Genomic DNA, 13,389 nt, shown 5'->3' with positions numbered 1-13,389 from the left:
ACACTATAATAATTTTTTCACTTGTGTTCCCTTCATCTCTCCCTTCCCCCCCCCCCCCCCCCCTTCCCTGCCCATCACAAATCTTTGGGAAAATCAACATAATTTGAGACACTTTAAGATTTGAATTGAATTGCATTTTTTGATGGAAAACTGTTACAACGTAAACTGATGAGAAAAAATGATGAAACCTCTCTCTGGTTTCTCTGACCTTGTCTCTCTAGGTTTTTTTTTTTTTTTTCTTTTTTTTTAATCTGTCCCAAACTTAGTTGCAAACATCATGTTCTAGTTTTATGCTCTGAAAATATTTTGGTTTGATGTAAACTAAAGTATTACAATATTGTAGCTAACTATTTTTGAGATGTTCCTCAATACAATCGGACTAAATGTTTTCACTTTATTGTTATGTTTCAGAATGATAAAAAGCTTGTATTTAAGTTTTAACTTCATTTATCTAAATGATGCTTTACAGGTATAGATTTAAATAACATTTCACCGATTGGAAGACAGCTAACTGTGCAACCTGGAAAAAGCAATGGTTGGTATAAAACAGTATCAAGTTGACAAAATGAACATGCACTCAAAGTAATATAAGAAGTTTTTATTTTAAGCTAACTGAACCCCTTTTTAAAAACAAGTTTGTTTGACTTCAATACTGCCAGGGGGCTTGAGCACTTACCTAACTTTACGTACATGAGTAGTCTCATTCGGTGGGACAACTTAGTGCTTAAAGTTAGGCATGTATTTAGGCCCCAATTCAGCAAGGTATTTATGTTACTATTTGTCTAGGAATAACTGTGTTTTTTGGAGTACATGTAGTATTACACGTAATGTTCTGTTTATGCTTTTGAAGCCCAAATTGCATACTAACTTAATTACATTATATATAAAGATTCTTTGAATCTCTCCCCTCAATTCTGTACAAGGTCACAGAACCTATATTCTGAAACCTGTATATAAACACATAATTTTCAGGGTATTCCACTGATTTTTTTTTTTTTTTTTTTTAAAGGCCTTTCCCCTAGCTAAGGTACAGCTGGACATGGTGCCATCTAGAGAACTTGTGTGTAACAACCCTTTTCACTTATCCCTGAGCCTGATTTGCTCCTTACACTGTAGCCAATTCAGGACCACAGGCCTAATAAGTTTTTTTCCCTTTTCCTCATGGCAACACATTGTGTTTCACTAATTTAACTACCGATGTGTTAAATACAATTTAAAGTTAAACCTTTTTACTTGCACTAGTTGACTAAGTTACTGTAGGCTAATTTCATTGTTTTTATTCATTGCAGCTGCTTGTCAGACAGTATTGTCTTTGCCTGTGGATTTTAACTTAGAAAAAATATTAGGTATGTCCTGTGTTGTACTTTATGTATGAATGTCTAAATTGAAAATCTATTTTGCATCCTGATTAGGAATGGCGGTACAATGCACTGGAAACCTAGTGTGAATCAAAATTGACTATTCATAGAATTGCCCAAAGTACAAATGTGGTTTTAGACAGATAACAGCTCCTTGTCCTGTGGAGCTCCTGCTCTAATTTAGACATGGCTCGGCAAGGGAGGACAAAAACAAAAGGTGGAGGGATGGGGAATGATAGGACAATTATAAAAGTGTACATAAATGTTGTATTGTTATATTTAAAAAGATAATATGTTAAAGTATGGGCCAGCGTTCATAATGTCGGATGGTTTGGAAGTTAGTTATGGAAGACTAATAGTCTCAATTGCTAGATTGGGTTTGCATGACAATTTTGCAGGAATTTAAAAACTGTATACAGTAACCTCATGTTTATCATCAGTATAATGGAAGACCACAGGTCTTGAGTCCAAAGAAAATATCCATGGTTTTCTAGACTACACAGACTAGGAAGACTGTGCATACTATCTGCACTGCACACTGACCTATCTAAAGGAAATGTTTGCTTTCTGTGAAATACTTAAAAAGCAGGAGTTATATAACAGAACTTGGGTAGGAAAAGTTCAATAAGCTATTCTAGACCAGTCCATCTTATTCCCTTTACCTCTAGTTGGGGCCACATAGTTTACATAAGTTACTACTTCCTAGTCACATCCACTGTGTGACGGACGCAAACAGCTTATAGGGAAAAAGGTAAGTGAGAAACAGCACAACAAAAAATGCAACTCCACCTCATTCCAGCAACCTGATTTTTACAGATAGGGTGCTTTTACCAAAAATAGTTCTTCTTCGAGTGCTTGTTCACGTCGATTCCAATCACGTGTGCACACGCAGACACCTCAGGCAAGAATCGTGGGGGTCATTATTTGGCATGGGCTTGTGGCATGCGCTGCAAGACTTAAAGCCTTGGGCTCCCAGCATGCCCCAGAGCCCAAGAAGGGATGAGGGGACAGGGAAAGAGTCTGCTCACGAACACCTATACTAACTATAACTATACTAACAACTACAAAACAAGACAACAAGAAGAAGAACTAGACTAGGTAACTGTGCTAAGGGAGCACTTGCAAAGCAAGCGAGCCACAGTTCCAACGGCTACCATGGACAATAAGAAGGAACTGAAGATGGGTTGGGTCAGCAGGGTCATATATTGAGTGTCATGAAGGCGCCACTCCAGGGGGTTCCCCAGCTGACCCGACGGGAACTGCTAAGGGAAAAACTTTCTGACGACCGTGCACATGGCGTGCGCACTGATTAGAATGGACGTGAACAACACCTCTCGAAGAACAACAGTTACGAGAAGGTGAGTAACTGTTTTTTCTTTGGTGTTGCTACAAAGCATGAGTCAGCCACTGCAAGAAGAGATGTTGCAGGACCCAAGGAGCAGGGGGAGGAGCCAGGTTTTAGGTGCAGAATGTTTCTTTCAGCTTGTCTTACGGTGGTGGGGTTTTCAACCCATAGCAACAGACTGGATGGAATATTTAGAATTTTCAGCTTACTGCAAATAAGATTACCAGTCTCTATCCCTACCGTGGTTTTGTGACTCGACTCTTTCCTATCTCTGAACTACATTGGTGGATGGGGTTCTCTATGTATTTTTTTTATGTATAACACTATTATAAATGCTGGAGGCAAACACCCCCTCCCCCCCGCCACCCCCGGAATAACCTCGTGACCCCCTGAGGAGTCCTGACCCCCAGTTTGCGAACCCCTGCACTAGAACGTGGTAATAGGGAGGAAAATACTGATTGCATCCTCAATGATACTTCTGTTAGACTTGAGTCAGTCTTCCATTTAGAAAATTTTCTGGCTGGGTATTTCCTGCCTGTCCATCTTTTCTTTGGTAAGGTGGCCAGAATGTGCATTCCACTACATACAGGTTGGACAATCGGGTGGTCTAGATAATACTAAGTCCTGCCATAAGTGCAGGGGACTGGACTAGAAGACCTCTCGAGGTTCCTTCCAGTCCTGTGATTCTATGGGAGTTCTGTAAGCATGGTCACTTGGAATGGCAACTATCTGAAAAGCTTTGTCTACACAACCAGAACAGTTCAACAGAAACTATTCAACATTGTCATATCTAAACTGGGGTTGATACATTTGGACCAGCCTCCATGTGTGGGGAAAAATCACATTACAGCACATTTTAGTAAACCCAGCCTTTATGGGGGAAAAACACTGATTTTATATTAACCTTATTATAACGCTGCTTAGTCTAATGCCCACAGCATGGCTAAAACATTATTAACCATTTCAGCAATTACAGAATTCAATGGCTGTTTGTGGCTGTGCAGGCAGGGTCCTTGTCCCCTTTGTTCCCCCATACTTTTTCTGTAGACAGCAGAAATAAGACAAGACTGGCTAATTAAACTTGCCAACAAACTTTTTTTCTTTTTTCTTTAGGTGAATATTTTAGAACAGAAGAATTTGCAGACCAGTCTCAGGAAAGCCTAAGCTCCTCATCACTGAGAAGAAAGCTGTTTTTAGATGAGAATGGAAGTGTATCTGAGTGTTTGTCTCTTTCTCCACAAAGCCCTTGTAATAATCCACCAGCATCACTTGGAGTCCTGTGTTCAATAGATATTTCTCCAGCCCGGTGCAGAAGCCCTGTGGAAACATCTAGTTCAGTAAGAAGGCTTTTCAATTTCTTTGTGTATGTACTGATTTAGCTGGTACACGTGAAATTCTCTAAAACACCAAAAACAAAAAGGAGTCGGGAGGCACCTTAAAGACTAACAGGTTTATTTGGGCATAAGCTTTTCTGTGTAAAAAATCCACTTCTTCAGATGCAACATTTTTACTCACGAAAGCTTATGCCCAAATAAATCTGTTAGTCTTTAAGGTGCCACTGGACTCCTCATTGTTTTTCTGGATATAGACTAACACGGCTACCCCTCTGATTCTAAAGCAGCAGAACCACTTCTGAGTGCGTCTGATCAGATTTCATCAGCTGAAGTGCCACTTTTGAATAGTTTATACAACTGAAGTAATTAAAGAGTGGTGTTCATACTAGGGGTCCTGGTCAAATTCCAATTTTGGAACTAAATTGTGCCTTAGTAAAACTTTGTTTTTTAACTTCAGTTTTATGCTTTTCTTTCACTATCAAATTGTTGTGTAGTGCTGATATTCACTGTTGAAGAGCTGCCATTTTCTCTGCCCAATGGTATTTGTGTCTGAATTATATTGACATGAGAGAATGAGAGGTAATGATTTTGAATATGAGTAGCTTGTGAAGTCTCTTTGATCTTTCGATATAGGATGCATTTTACAGAAAGACTTTATTGGCTGAGATCATATTGCAGCCATGCCTTCATGAGTTTATGAAGTTTGCATACCAAAAATATCATGTTAGTCCTTGGCTTGATTAGTAGGGGGGAAGGGATAGCTCAGTGGTATGAGCATTGGCCTGCTAAACCCAGGATTGTGAGTTTAATCCTTGAGAGGGCCACTTAGGGATCTGGGGCAAAGTCTGTACTTGGTCCTGCTAGTGAAGGCAGGGGACTGGACTCAGTGACCTTTTCAGGGTCCCTACCAGTTCTATGAGATAGGTATATCTCCATATATTTAATTTATTTACCCAAAACACTATTTGGTGTATATAATTTCTCTAGTTGCTGTCCCTTAAAATTGATCTGCAAAGGAGAAAGATTTGTGCCCCTCGCTTTTTTTTTTCCGCTCTCTCTAGGAATGGTATAAATGACCCAATGTACCTAAAAGGGGGTTGTTCTATGCTTGTTTAAAAAAAACAAACACTTTGGAAATATTGGGAATGTAAAATCTGGTCTTCCCTGAGTTTACAGAGAACTCCTTGGTCTGAGTGAAGTTGTGAGATTTCTTTAACTGTTAATTGAAAGGGATGTGTTGAATGTTAAAGATTCATTCTCCAAACAATTGTTAACAAAAAGCTAACAATCTGAATAAAAATCACATCCTTTCTCAACCAGGGTTTGCTTGCTTGGTGTATATCCTAAACCTCTAGTAATCCATAGTATTTCTGGGGAAAGTAGGCAAAACATGATTTTTTAAATTAAAAAAATCGAAAAGCAGAATGAGGAAAACTTTACAGATATTTATATGTAGTTAGGGCTTTTGCTTTTGGGGGGTGGTGGTATTTGTTTCAATTTTCAAGTTTTATGTAGATATATAAAATATACGGGTGGATTCGGGGCTTTCTGCTTAAGTATACTGTAATAAGTAATTTGTGCTTTAATATCCTAACGTTTCAAACAACATGACTTCAAAGCACCCTAGGGAACCTTAAGTACGCACCAGAAGGATCTACATAGACCAGTTAACATGCAGCATGTTTAGTGCGCTTTAGAAATCTCTCCTCTGTAGTCTGCATTACTTCTCTGTGTAGACAAGCCTTAGATACAAGTAACCATTTGTGGTGTTTTTCTGGTATTCAGTGGATAAACACCAATTTCTCTTTCCTCCGCCACTCATTTGTATCAAGAATAAAACCAAAAATCAGAAGCCCTATACATAATAAAGCAAAAAAGGCACAAACCTTTTTTTACACTTCAAAAAAAAATAAGTATTTTCCTTGAAAGGATGATATTGTATTACAGAACTGCAACGTTTACAGTGCTGTTTACTCATTTGTGATCTTTGTTCAGAACTCTCAGATCTGGCAATGTAAAATACAGATGCACCTCTGGCATGCTATAATACACAGATGAATTGGAAGTCCCTTAAAATGAACTATCATCAATTTCTTGAGCCATCAGTTTCCAACACAAACTCACTTTAAATGAGACATTCAGCCAGCCAGGAGCATATTATACTTGTTGAAGACAAGATCACAACCAAGGCACAAATGTCTGAATGTTGTTTTCTTAGCTCCAACTCAGTTTCTGGTGATGTTGTGCAAATTGCTACTTCCTGCTGAGGATAGCTCTACACAAAAGACATTTGCTGGCATAGTTATGTTAGTCAGAGGTGCGATGTGTGTGGTCTCTGACCATTATAGCTGTATTGGCAAAAACGCTGAGTGTACGTGCAGTTATACTTCCAAAACTGTGCTTTTGCCAGTATAATTTATTTTGTATGGGGAGCTAGAATAAGCTATTTTGGCAAAACCGCAGTTTCACCAGTAAACTGTGTCCACACAATTACTACTTTACCAATATAATACACTGGTTATACCTATGACAGCAAACTGTTCCTACTGTAGACTTGGCCTGAGATAAGAGCACAGCTTCTTTTGACTCTTTCAGATGAAAGGTCTGTTTTTGCTGACTTTAAAGTTATGTCCTTCAGATAGTTGGATTCCGTTAAAATATCCAACAGTGGCAGTGTGCAGGCTACTCAGTCAGTCACTGCACTGGGGGCAATATTCCATTCTGCTTTGGGGTATCTGCCATTTGGGAGATGAAACATTGTAGTGTAACAATAATACAAATTCTAAACAGTAATTTGGGTGTTGATTTAGGAAAATCCTTATTCAGTAGTTTGGCTCCTGGTAGTCCTAATATGATTGATAACATAGTCTTAATTAGTACTCTTCTTTGGAAGCATTGGAATTCTTATGAGGCATCATAAAATCCAATTGGAGAATTTCAAATGGACTATTCAAGCAGTGAAATGCTTGATTGAGAGCGTCAGTGAAGCAGAAATAGAATTATTTTCCCAGTAGCGCTGTACTTTCAAGTCTATAAATTTATATTGTGTAAAAGCTAACTCTTACTCTTTTTTGTTAAAGGGTCAGTTTTCCTCCAGTCCTATTCAGGGAGGTACAAGGGCATACAGTCTGGGAAGCATTACCAGTCCCACGTTTCCAGAGAGGTCCCCTGCAAATATCGCTTCCCCTACTTTTTCTCCAATTGCTTTTCAGATAAGAAAGACACCATTGTCAGGTATGGTTTGACTGTATATACAATCTCCTTTCATGCAGCTTGTATTTCTTGTGATGAAAAACTGATCCATCTAGAGGCAGGTACTTGGCTTGATAGTCCAGTGGTCTCATCTAAAATGGCACATGGAATGTTTAACAGTAAAGTGTCGTCAATGTAAACGTATAAAATGTTTACTTGAACATAATTACTTAAAGTGCAAAAAATAAATTAGTGGGAAAAGGAATCATGAAAACTCATACATGTATGAAATAAAATAAAGGGGAGCAATATGATCTGAGGAGGAGGGTTTTGTTTCAAAAATAAGTTATGTATCAAAAATAAGATAAGCAGTCAGAATTGTAATTTAATTTAAAAAGTTCAGGTGAAAGTAGTAGGAAAAACTATTTTGATAGGGTGTCTTACATTTGAGCCCTGATCCCCATAACTAGATTAAATTGAGATTAAACGAATTCACTAGTTTAGAAACCTAGTGGATGCTTATCCTTATCAGACTCCATAATTTGTTGCAATTTTGCAGTATTGGTAGTCTGTGTTCTGTAAAAGCTTAGTCTATTTGCATAGCTGATTCAGTCAGAACCTGCTATGAGATACTTCGGCAAAGTTATGTATAAAGACTTAATAGCTACTTTCCACTCTGTGCCTGATTGTATAAAGTTCTGATAATTTTCACCCTCAAAAAGCTTCTGTAGAACTAATGTGTTCTAAGAAATCTACAGTACTTGCCTAGTATGAATATTAGATTATTGGACTGGAAGCATTTTGGGGTAAGGACTGGTCATTTTGACACAATTTGGTACTGCCATTTGAAAACCCGGTCTCTGCTGTAGCAGACCCGTCAGAGAAAGGAAATCTTCAGGTAAGCAGGATTAAAATTTGAAAGTACGATGGCTAAATGTGTGTGTAACAAGTAGAACCTTTAAAAATAGTTGTATCAAATGCCTTTACTGCCAGGAGATGATACTCAAGGGAATCACCACCTAGTGTGGCTGTAATTGTTCTAGTGACTTTTGGTCCTAGGATTCAGTCTGTTAGCTTTTCCTCCATCTGATATCTAATGAATTGAATTATTCTGTTTTTACTATGGACAGAACAAAGGAAGTTGACTTTTCGTTCTCCCGATGTTCCTTCTGCGCCAGTCTCAAACAGAATGACACCCCCAAGTACTAGAAGTCCTTATATAGATGGCTGTTCTCCAATTAAAAATTGCTCTCCTATGAGACTTGGAGCATGCAAAGGGACTGCACAGTATCAAACTTCCCTCATTAGGATACCATTTACCCTTGAAAATCACAACGAAGAGGCAGATGACAAAGAGAATGCCCTACCTGCAGAAGTTCAGTTACCACAGATGGACACTGGAGTAAATTTACAGCAGCAGGATGGTGATACTTTTGCACATGGTACACATTTAGTTGTGGCGACTGTATCTATTTCACCAGATCACTCTGAAGCTTCTGAACAAGGACTGGCATCGTTGCAGGATATAGAAGGTTTAAAAGAAAATAATACTGTTGATATGGTTGATTCAGTTGAGGTGTCAGATGAGAACACTTGGGTTAAGGAATGTGTTGGTAATAGCAGTATGCCAATGACCAGCTTCATGACAGGAATTACTTTCAGTATTGAAAGCTCTCACATGTGCATATCACCTCTTGCAGAAAGCAGTGTAATTCCTTGTGACAGCAGTAGTATTCAGGTAAGAGTTTTTGTTTTATTTAAATAATTTAGTAAATAAAGTATACTACAAGTTTAATCTCTCAATTTTCACATTTGTCCCTCTACCATTCTGGATATACTTTCTGTCACCTCTTATCTGATGGGGTGTAAACACTGAATTGTGTGACAAAGCTTTTTCCATATGACTGGCAACATAGCAATTCAAGGAAATATTTCTTAAACTACCACAGTAGTAAATTTGGATTAATCCCAAACTACTTTGATTCTGGTTGACCAATTTACCATCTTCTCTTGTTTCTAATGAATCTGCTGCAGTTAACTAAGTTATTACATAATGCGGCCTTTTGCTTTTTAAGTCAAATAGATTTTCAATTTTATTTAAGCCTGCAGTTGTCTTGTCTTGTAAAATATGCAAGTCTCACACATCTAGCCATATCACCTTGGATAGGAGGTCTCCAAAGAAGTCCTGGTTTCTGAAGATAGTGAAGAAGCTATGATGATAGTAGTAGGAACTGTCCTGTTGAAGATGCTGATGCCTTAATATTTGAAAAAGTTCTGAGTTGTGACCATTAATTGCCCAACGGGCATGTACTTTAACACACAAGTATTTCCAATTTGCCTATTGGACTTTCCCTGAAGTTTCTATCAGATAACGAATAGTTTAGGACAGAAGTGACTCTAAACATGCATTGTTAAATAATTGCCAGATATTGCCTTTAGATGTGGCTGTATTTCAATGGTTCATATTTTCATCACTGATATGTATAGCTTGTAAAATAGATTAACTTCATAATCCTTTCATATTGTATTTATAAAGTATGTGCCATAGAAATGTAAATTAAATTAAGTAATGCATAAGAAATAGGGGAGCTTATCTGGAACAGAGTACATAGGATATTAATTCCTGGCTTTGTTCCTAGGTGGACAGTGGCTATAATACACAGACATGTGGAAGCAGCATTATGGATACAGTTGGGGCTGAGAACAATTGCAGAGACAATAATGTACATTCTTATGAGGCTCAGAACAAATCTCAGCTTTCCAAAACTAAGGTAGGAAATGCATAGAATGATACGTTTTTCCATTTCCAATATCCATTCCTTGTTTCCTCCCAGCCTTCCTTCACACCACTCCCTGCTAGGTCAGGGATTTGACAAATTGTTTCTAAGAACTTGTGGGAACTTGAAGACAGCAAATTTATTTGGCCTTAGTGTCAAGTATTAGATTAAAAAGATGATCTATAAAATAAAGGAAAATATACAGAAAATCCTAATTTTAAAATTCATGTGTTCTGATGACGGCAAAGGATACTCCTGGAGGAATTCCAAAAAATGAAAAATTCTGTGCCAAAAAAAAAAAAATTCTGCACACAACATTTTAAAATTCTCATATTTTATTGGTCAAAATAATGTGGGTTTTTTTTTTTAATGCAAAATGATCCACAATTACAGTCAGTCAGTCATGCTTGAGAACAACATTGCAGGATGTGCAAAATAATTTGTCCCTGTCCACGTGCAGTTTTGTAGGGAATTCTCAAGCATGAGAACTTGTTTTTGATGCATGATGTAAAGGCCATTCATGTCATGCAAAAGAACAAATATCCCTTTTGCCCTTTAATAACTTCATCTGGACCTGGCTGGGTACTCTGGGAAGTGCTTGGTTCTGATTGTCCTGACTTTTTAGTGATTGCTTGATAAATGTTTTATTTGCCCTCAGTCCTTTTTCTTTTTTCTATTTTTTTTATTTATTATTTAATGGGTAAGTAAAATAAATCTTGAGCTGTAATCTAACCCCATAAAGTGAGAAAGCACATACACTTCCTAGCTGATGATTCCCTTACAGTCATTTATAACAAGGCTCCTTTACATCACTCTGGCAATGTAAAGGCGCCTTTACACTTTTACATGTGTTATGCTCCTGGGGGAATTGGCTGAGAATGGGAACAGTTAGTTAACAATAGTAACATTAACCATGTTACTATGCAGGCAGGCTGCTACACTTCTGCCTCAGAGAATAAGATGAATTAACTATCGATAGCAACATTGTTCTAAATGTGAAAAAAACACATTGTTAATCTTTTATTTCAAACATTGAAACAGTTTTGAAGGAATGCACAGAACAGACTCTTATTCTTCCACACCTTATCCCATCTCAAGCAAAAACTGACTGAATTTTGTTTCAATTCAATCCCTGTTATAAAATGAGCCTCCATGCAATTAAAGGGATAGCACTGGCTGATTGCATTTCTAACCCTGGCAAAACAGCTGGTTGCTTCCTTGCAGCGAAGGAAAATAGGCAGGCAGGCTACTACATTTCTGTCTCAGGGGACAGAGCCTGCCTTATGCCTAACAACCTGAAGCTCTACTTCTCCATGCCCGGCAAGCTACACTGTAGCAAGTCTCTCTCTCTCGCTTGTTCACACACATGCGTGCCCAGCCCCGTCCCGCCCCGTCCCCTGACGGTGATTAATGTCTCCCAGGCAGGCACGCATGCCCTGCCCCACCCCCACAGTGATTTGCATCTCTGACTGCTCCAGGTGTGCTGGAACAGACGCGCCGCCTGGGCTGCCCAGGAAGAGGCACATGTCCCCCGCATATTTCTTCTGCATTTTTCTGCGTGGGGAGACAGATATCTAATGACCATAAGAATTCTCTGCCCGTGCAGGTGCGCAGAATTCCATCAGGAGTAAAAGGCACTGGGGGCTTGGGGAGAACTTCGCTCAATGTTCTTTGGCAAAAGCATTGGTGAGACTACAAATGAACAAAATGCCATCCCTGGATATCTTAAAAGTTCCATGGTATTGACTTGATTCAATACGCTGAGGAATGTCTTTAAGATAATTTTTCAACTTGAGATCTCTACTTCCACTTGTGGATCTTATTGTACAGAGGCAAGGGAAAGCAACAAACACATAATACAGTTTCTGAGAATAGTGAAAGGGGATATATAAGACTAAAACAAAGGGGAATTATTCAGTTCTTCAAATGTTTGTATGTATTCCACTCTTGGTACACCTATGCCCTGTGTGCATGAAATCAGATTATTTTGCACAGCAGTGTCTGTTGGGGCTGTGTCTACACCTTCAGTGCCCTCACACATCCCACCCAAAGTCAGAGTGGGTCGAACTGCCCTTCAGTTCTTTCTTACTATCCATGGCTGTGAGACAGAACCCTGCAGTGTCTGCATCACTAGGTGCTTTATGAAGCAAATAAACACATCTTTGTATTGTTAGTTAGGTGTTAAATTAGTTGCTATTAGTGTGTATAGGGTTGGTACATCTGTTGGCAAAAACACCCCCAAACTTCTGTTAGTGTTAGGAATTTTTTCCTCTATGCCTGAACCAACGGCTATATCTACACTTGGAGTTGGGGGTGTGATTCCCAGCGTGTGTAGCTAGCATGCTAAAGAGAGTAGGGAAGCATGGACAGCAGCAAGTGGCAGCGTAGGTTAACTGTGTTGAATATGTATACACAGGGTTCAGGTGGGTTAATATTTGGCATGGCTAGCCTGTGCTGCTGCTACCCTGGCTACATTATTATGTTTTGTGTGGTAGGTTGATAGGAGCTAGCACAAGTATGTCTATGCAAGTTGGAAATCGCACAACCAGCTCAAGATGTAGACATACCTAAAGTCTCCTGGCTTCAAAAACTGCCCTTCATGTGAGACAGGTGTGTTCTTTAACAATGGTCACTCAAGGTGCCTTTTTTCCCCTCTGGGAAGGGCATATTCCAGAGAAATTGTCATTCTTTTTCAAAAAGGACATGGAAGGCTCCAGGGGCTCGTCTCAAACTTCTACTTTTGGACTATTTTATGAAGCCTGCTTTAGATCAGTGCAGAAAGGACCTCCCTGGACCTGAACTGATTATGTCAGTTGGCTCAAGGTTGAGTTCCCAGGCTCTTTCTCCAAGATGTCCTCCGCTGCAGAGACAGGCAAGGTAGCCAAGTTCTCCTCAATCTTATGGGTAGGGAAGAACACTGTTCCTCCAGGGAGCAGAAGTGCAGATTGTCTTCCTCAGGCCCTAACTGGAAGAAGCAAAAATCTCACTTCACTCCCACAAGGGGTGGCTCAGCCCGGAATGAGTCCTGATGACACCCTGGAGAACATGGTACATGACCAATGGTACCAGCCTATGAAAAAATTCAAGCCATGCCCAATACAAATCTGTAGTACTGATGTTTACTCTCTCAGTACTGATGAACTTGGCACCAAGGACATTGTTGGAGTTGTGCAGTGCAGGGACTGAGGAGCACCTGGCTCTGCCCTGCCCTTTCTGCCCTTGGGGGGAGGGGGAAATGACGACACACAAGAGTAATCAGAGCATGCCTCTTCCCCCAGTGAACACTGCTGGCTAAAAGCATCCAATCTCACTCACACAGGGTGCATGTGCACCGGAAGTGGATAACCTCTCTAAGAACCATAGTTACTATAGGGGGAATAGCT

At 39.3% G+C, this 13,389-nt stretch overlaps 1 protein-coding gene across 4 annotated transcripts in view; it reads left to right on the top strand.

Moving 5' to 3' along the window:
- The window catches only part of BORA (BORA aurora kinase A activator), a 48,650-nt gene that overhangs the window by 25,923 nt on the left and 9,338 nt on the right, over positions 1-13,389 (top strand). For 2 of the 4 annotated variants that reach the window (XM_034758359.1, XM_034758356.1), the window contains exons 6-11: positions 470-535; positions 1,290-1,346; positions 3,817-4,040; positions 7,118-7,271; positions 8,360-8,967; positions 9,869-10,000. In XM_034758359.1, the coding sequence (XP_034614250.1) occupies positions 470-535; positions 1,290-1,346; positions 3,817-4,040; positions 7,118-7,271; positions 8,360-8,967; positions 9,869-10,000 (1,241 nt within the window). The remainder of the gene's footprint in view (positions 1-469; positions 536-1,289; positions 1,347-3,816; positions 4,041-7,117; positions 7,272-8,359; positions 8,968-9,868; positions 10,001-13,389) is intronic. The other 2 variants (XM_034758357.1, XM_034758358.1) reach the window with 2 other exon arrangements.

The sequence above is a fragment of the Trachemys scripta genome, chromosome 1 (genome assembly GCF_013100865.1).
Source record: "Trachemys scripta elegans isolate TJP31775 chromosome 1, CAS_Tse_1.0, whole genome shotgun sequence".
NCBI classification, from domain to species: Eukaryota; Metazoa; Chordata; order Testudines; family Emydidae; genus Trachemys; species Trachemys scripta.
Note: the sequence above shows the minus strand (reverse complement) of the source record. Positions and strands in the feature narration are given on the sequence as shown.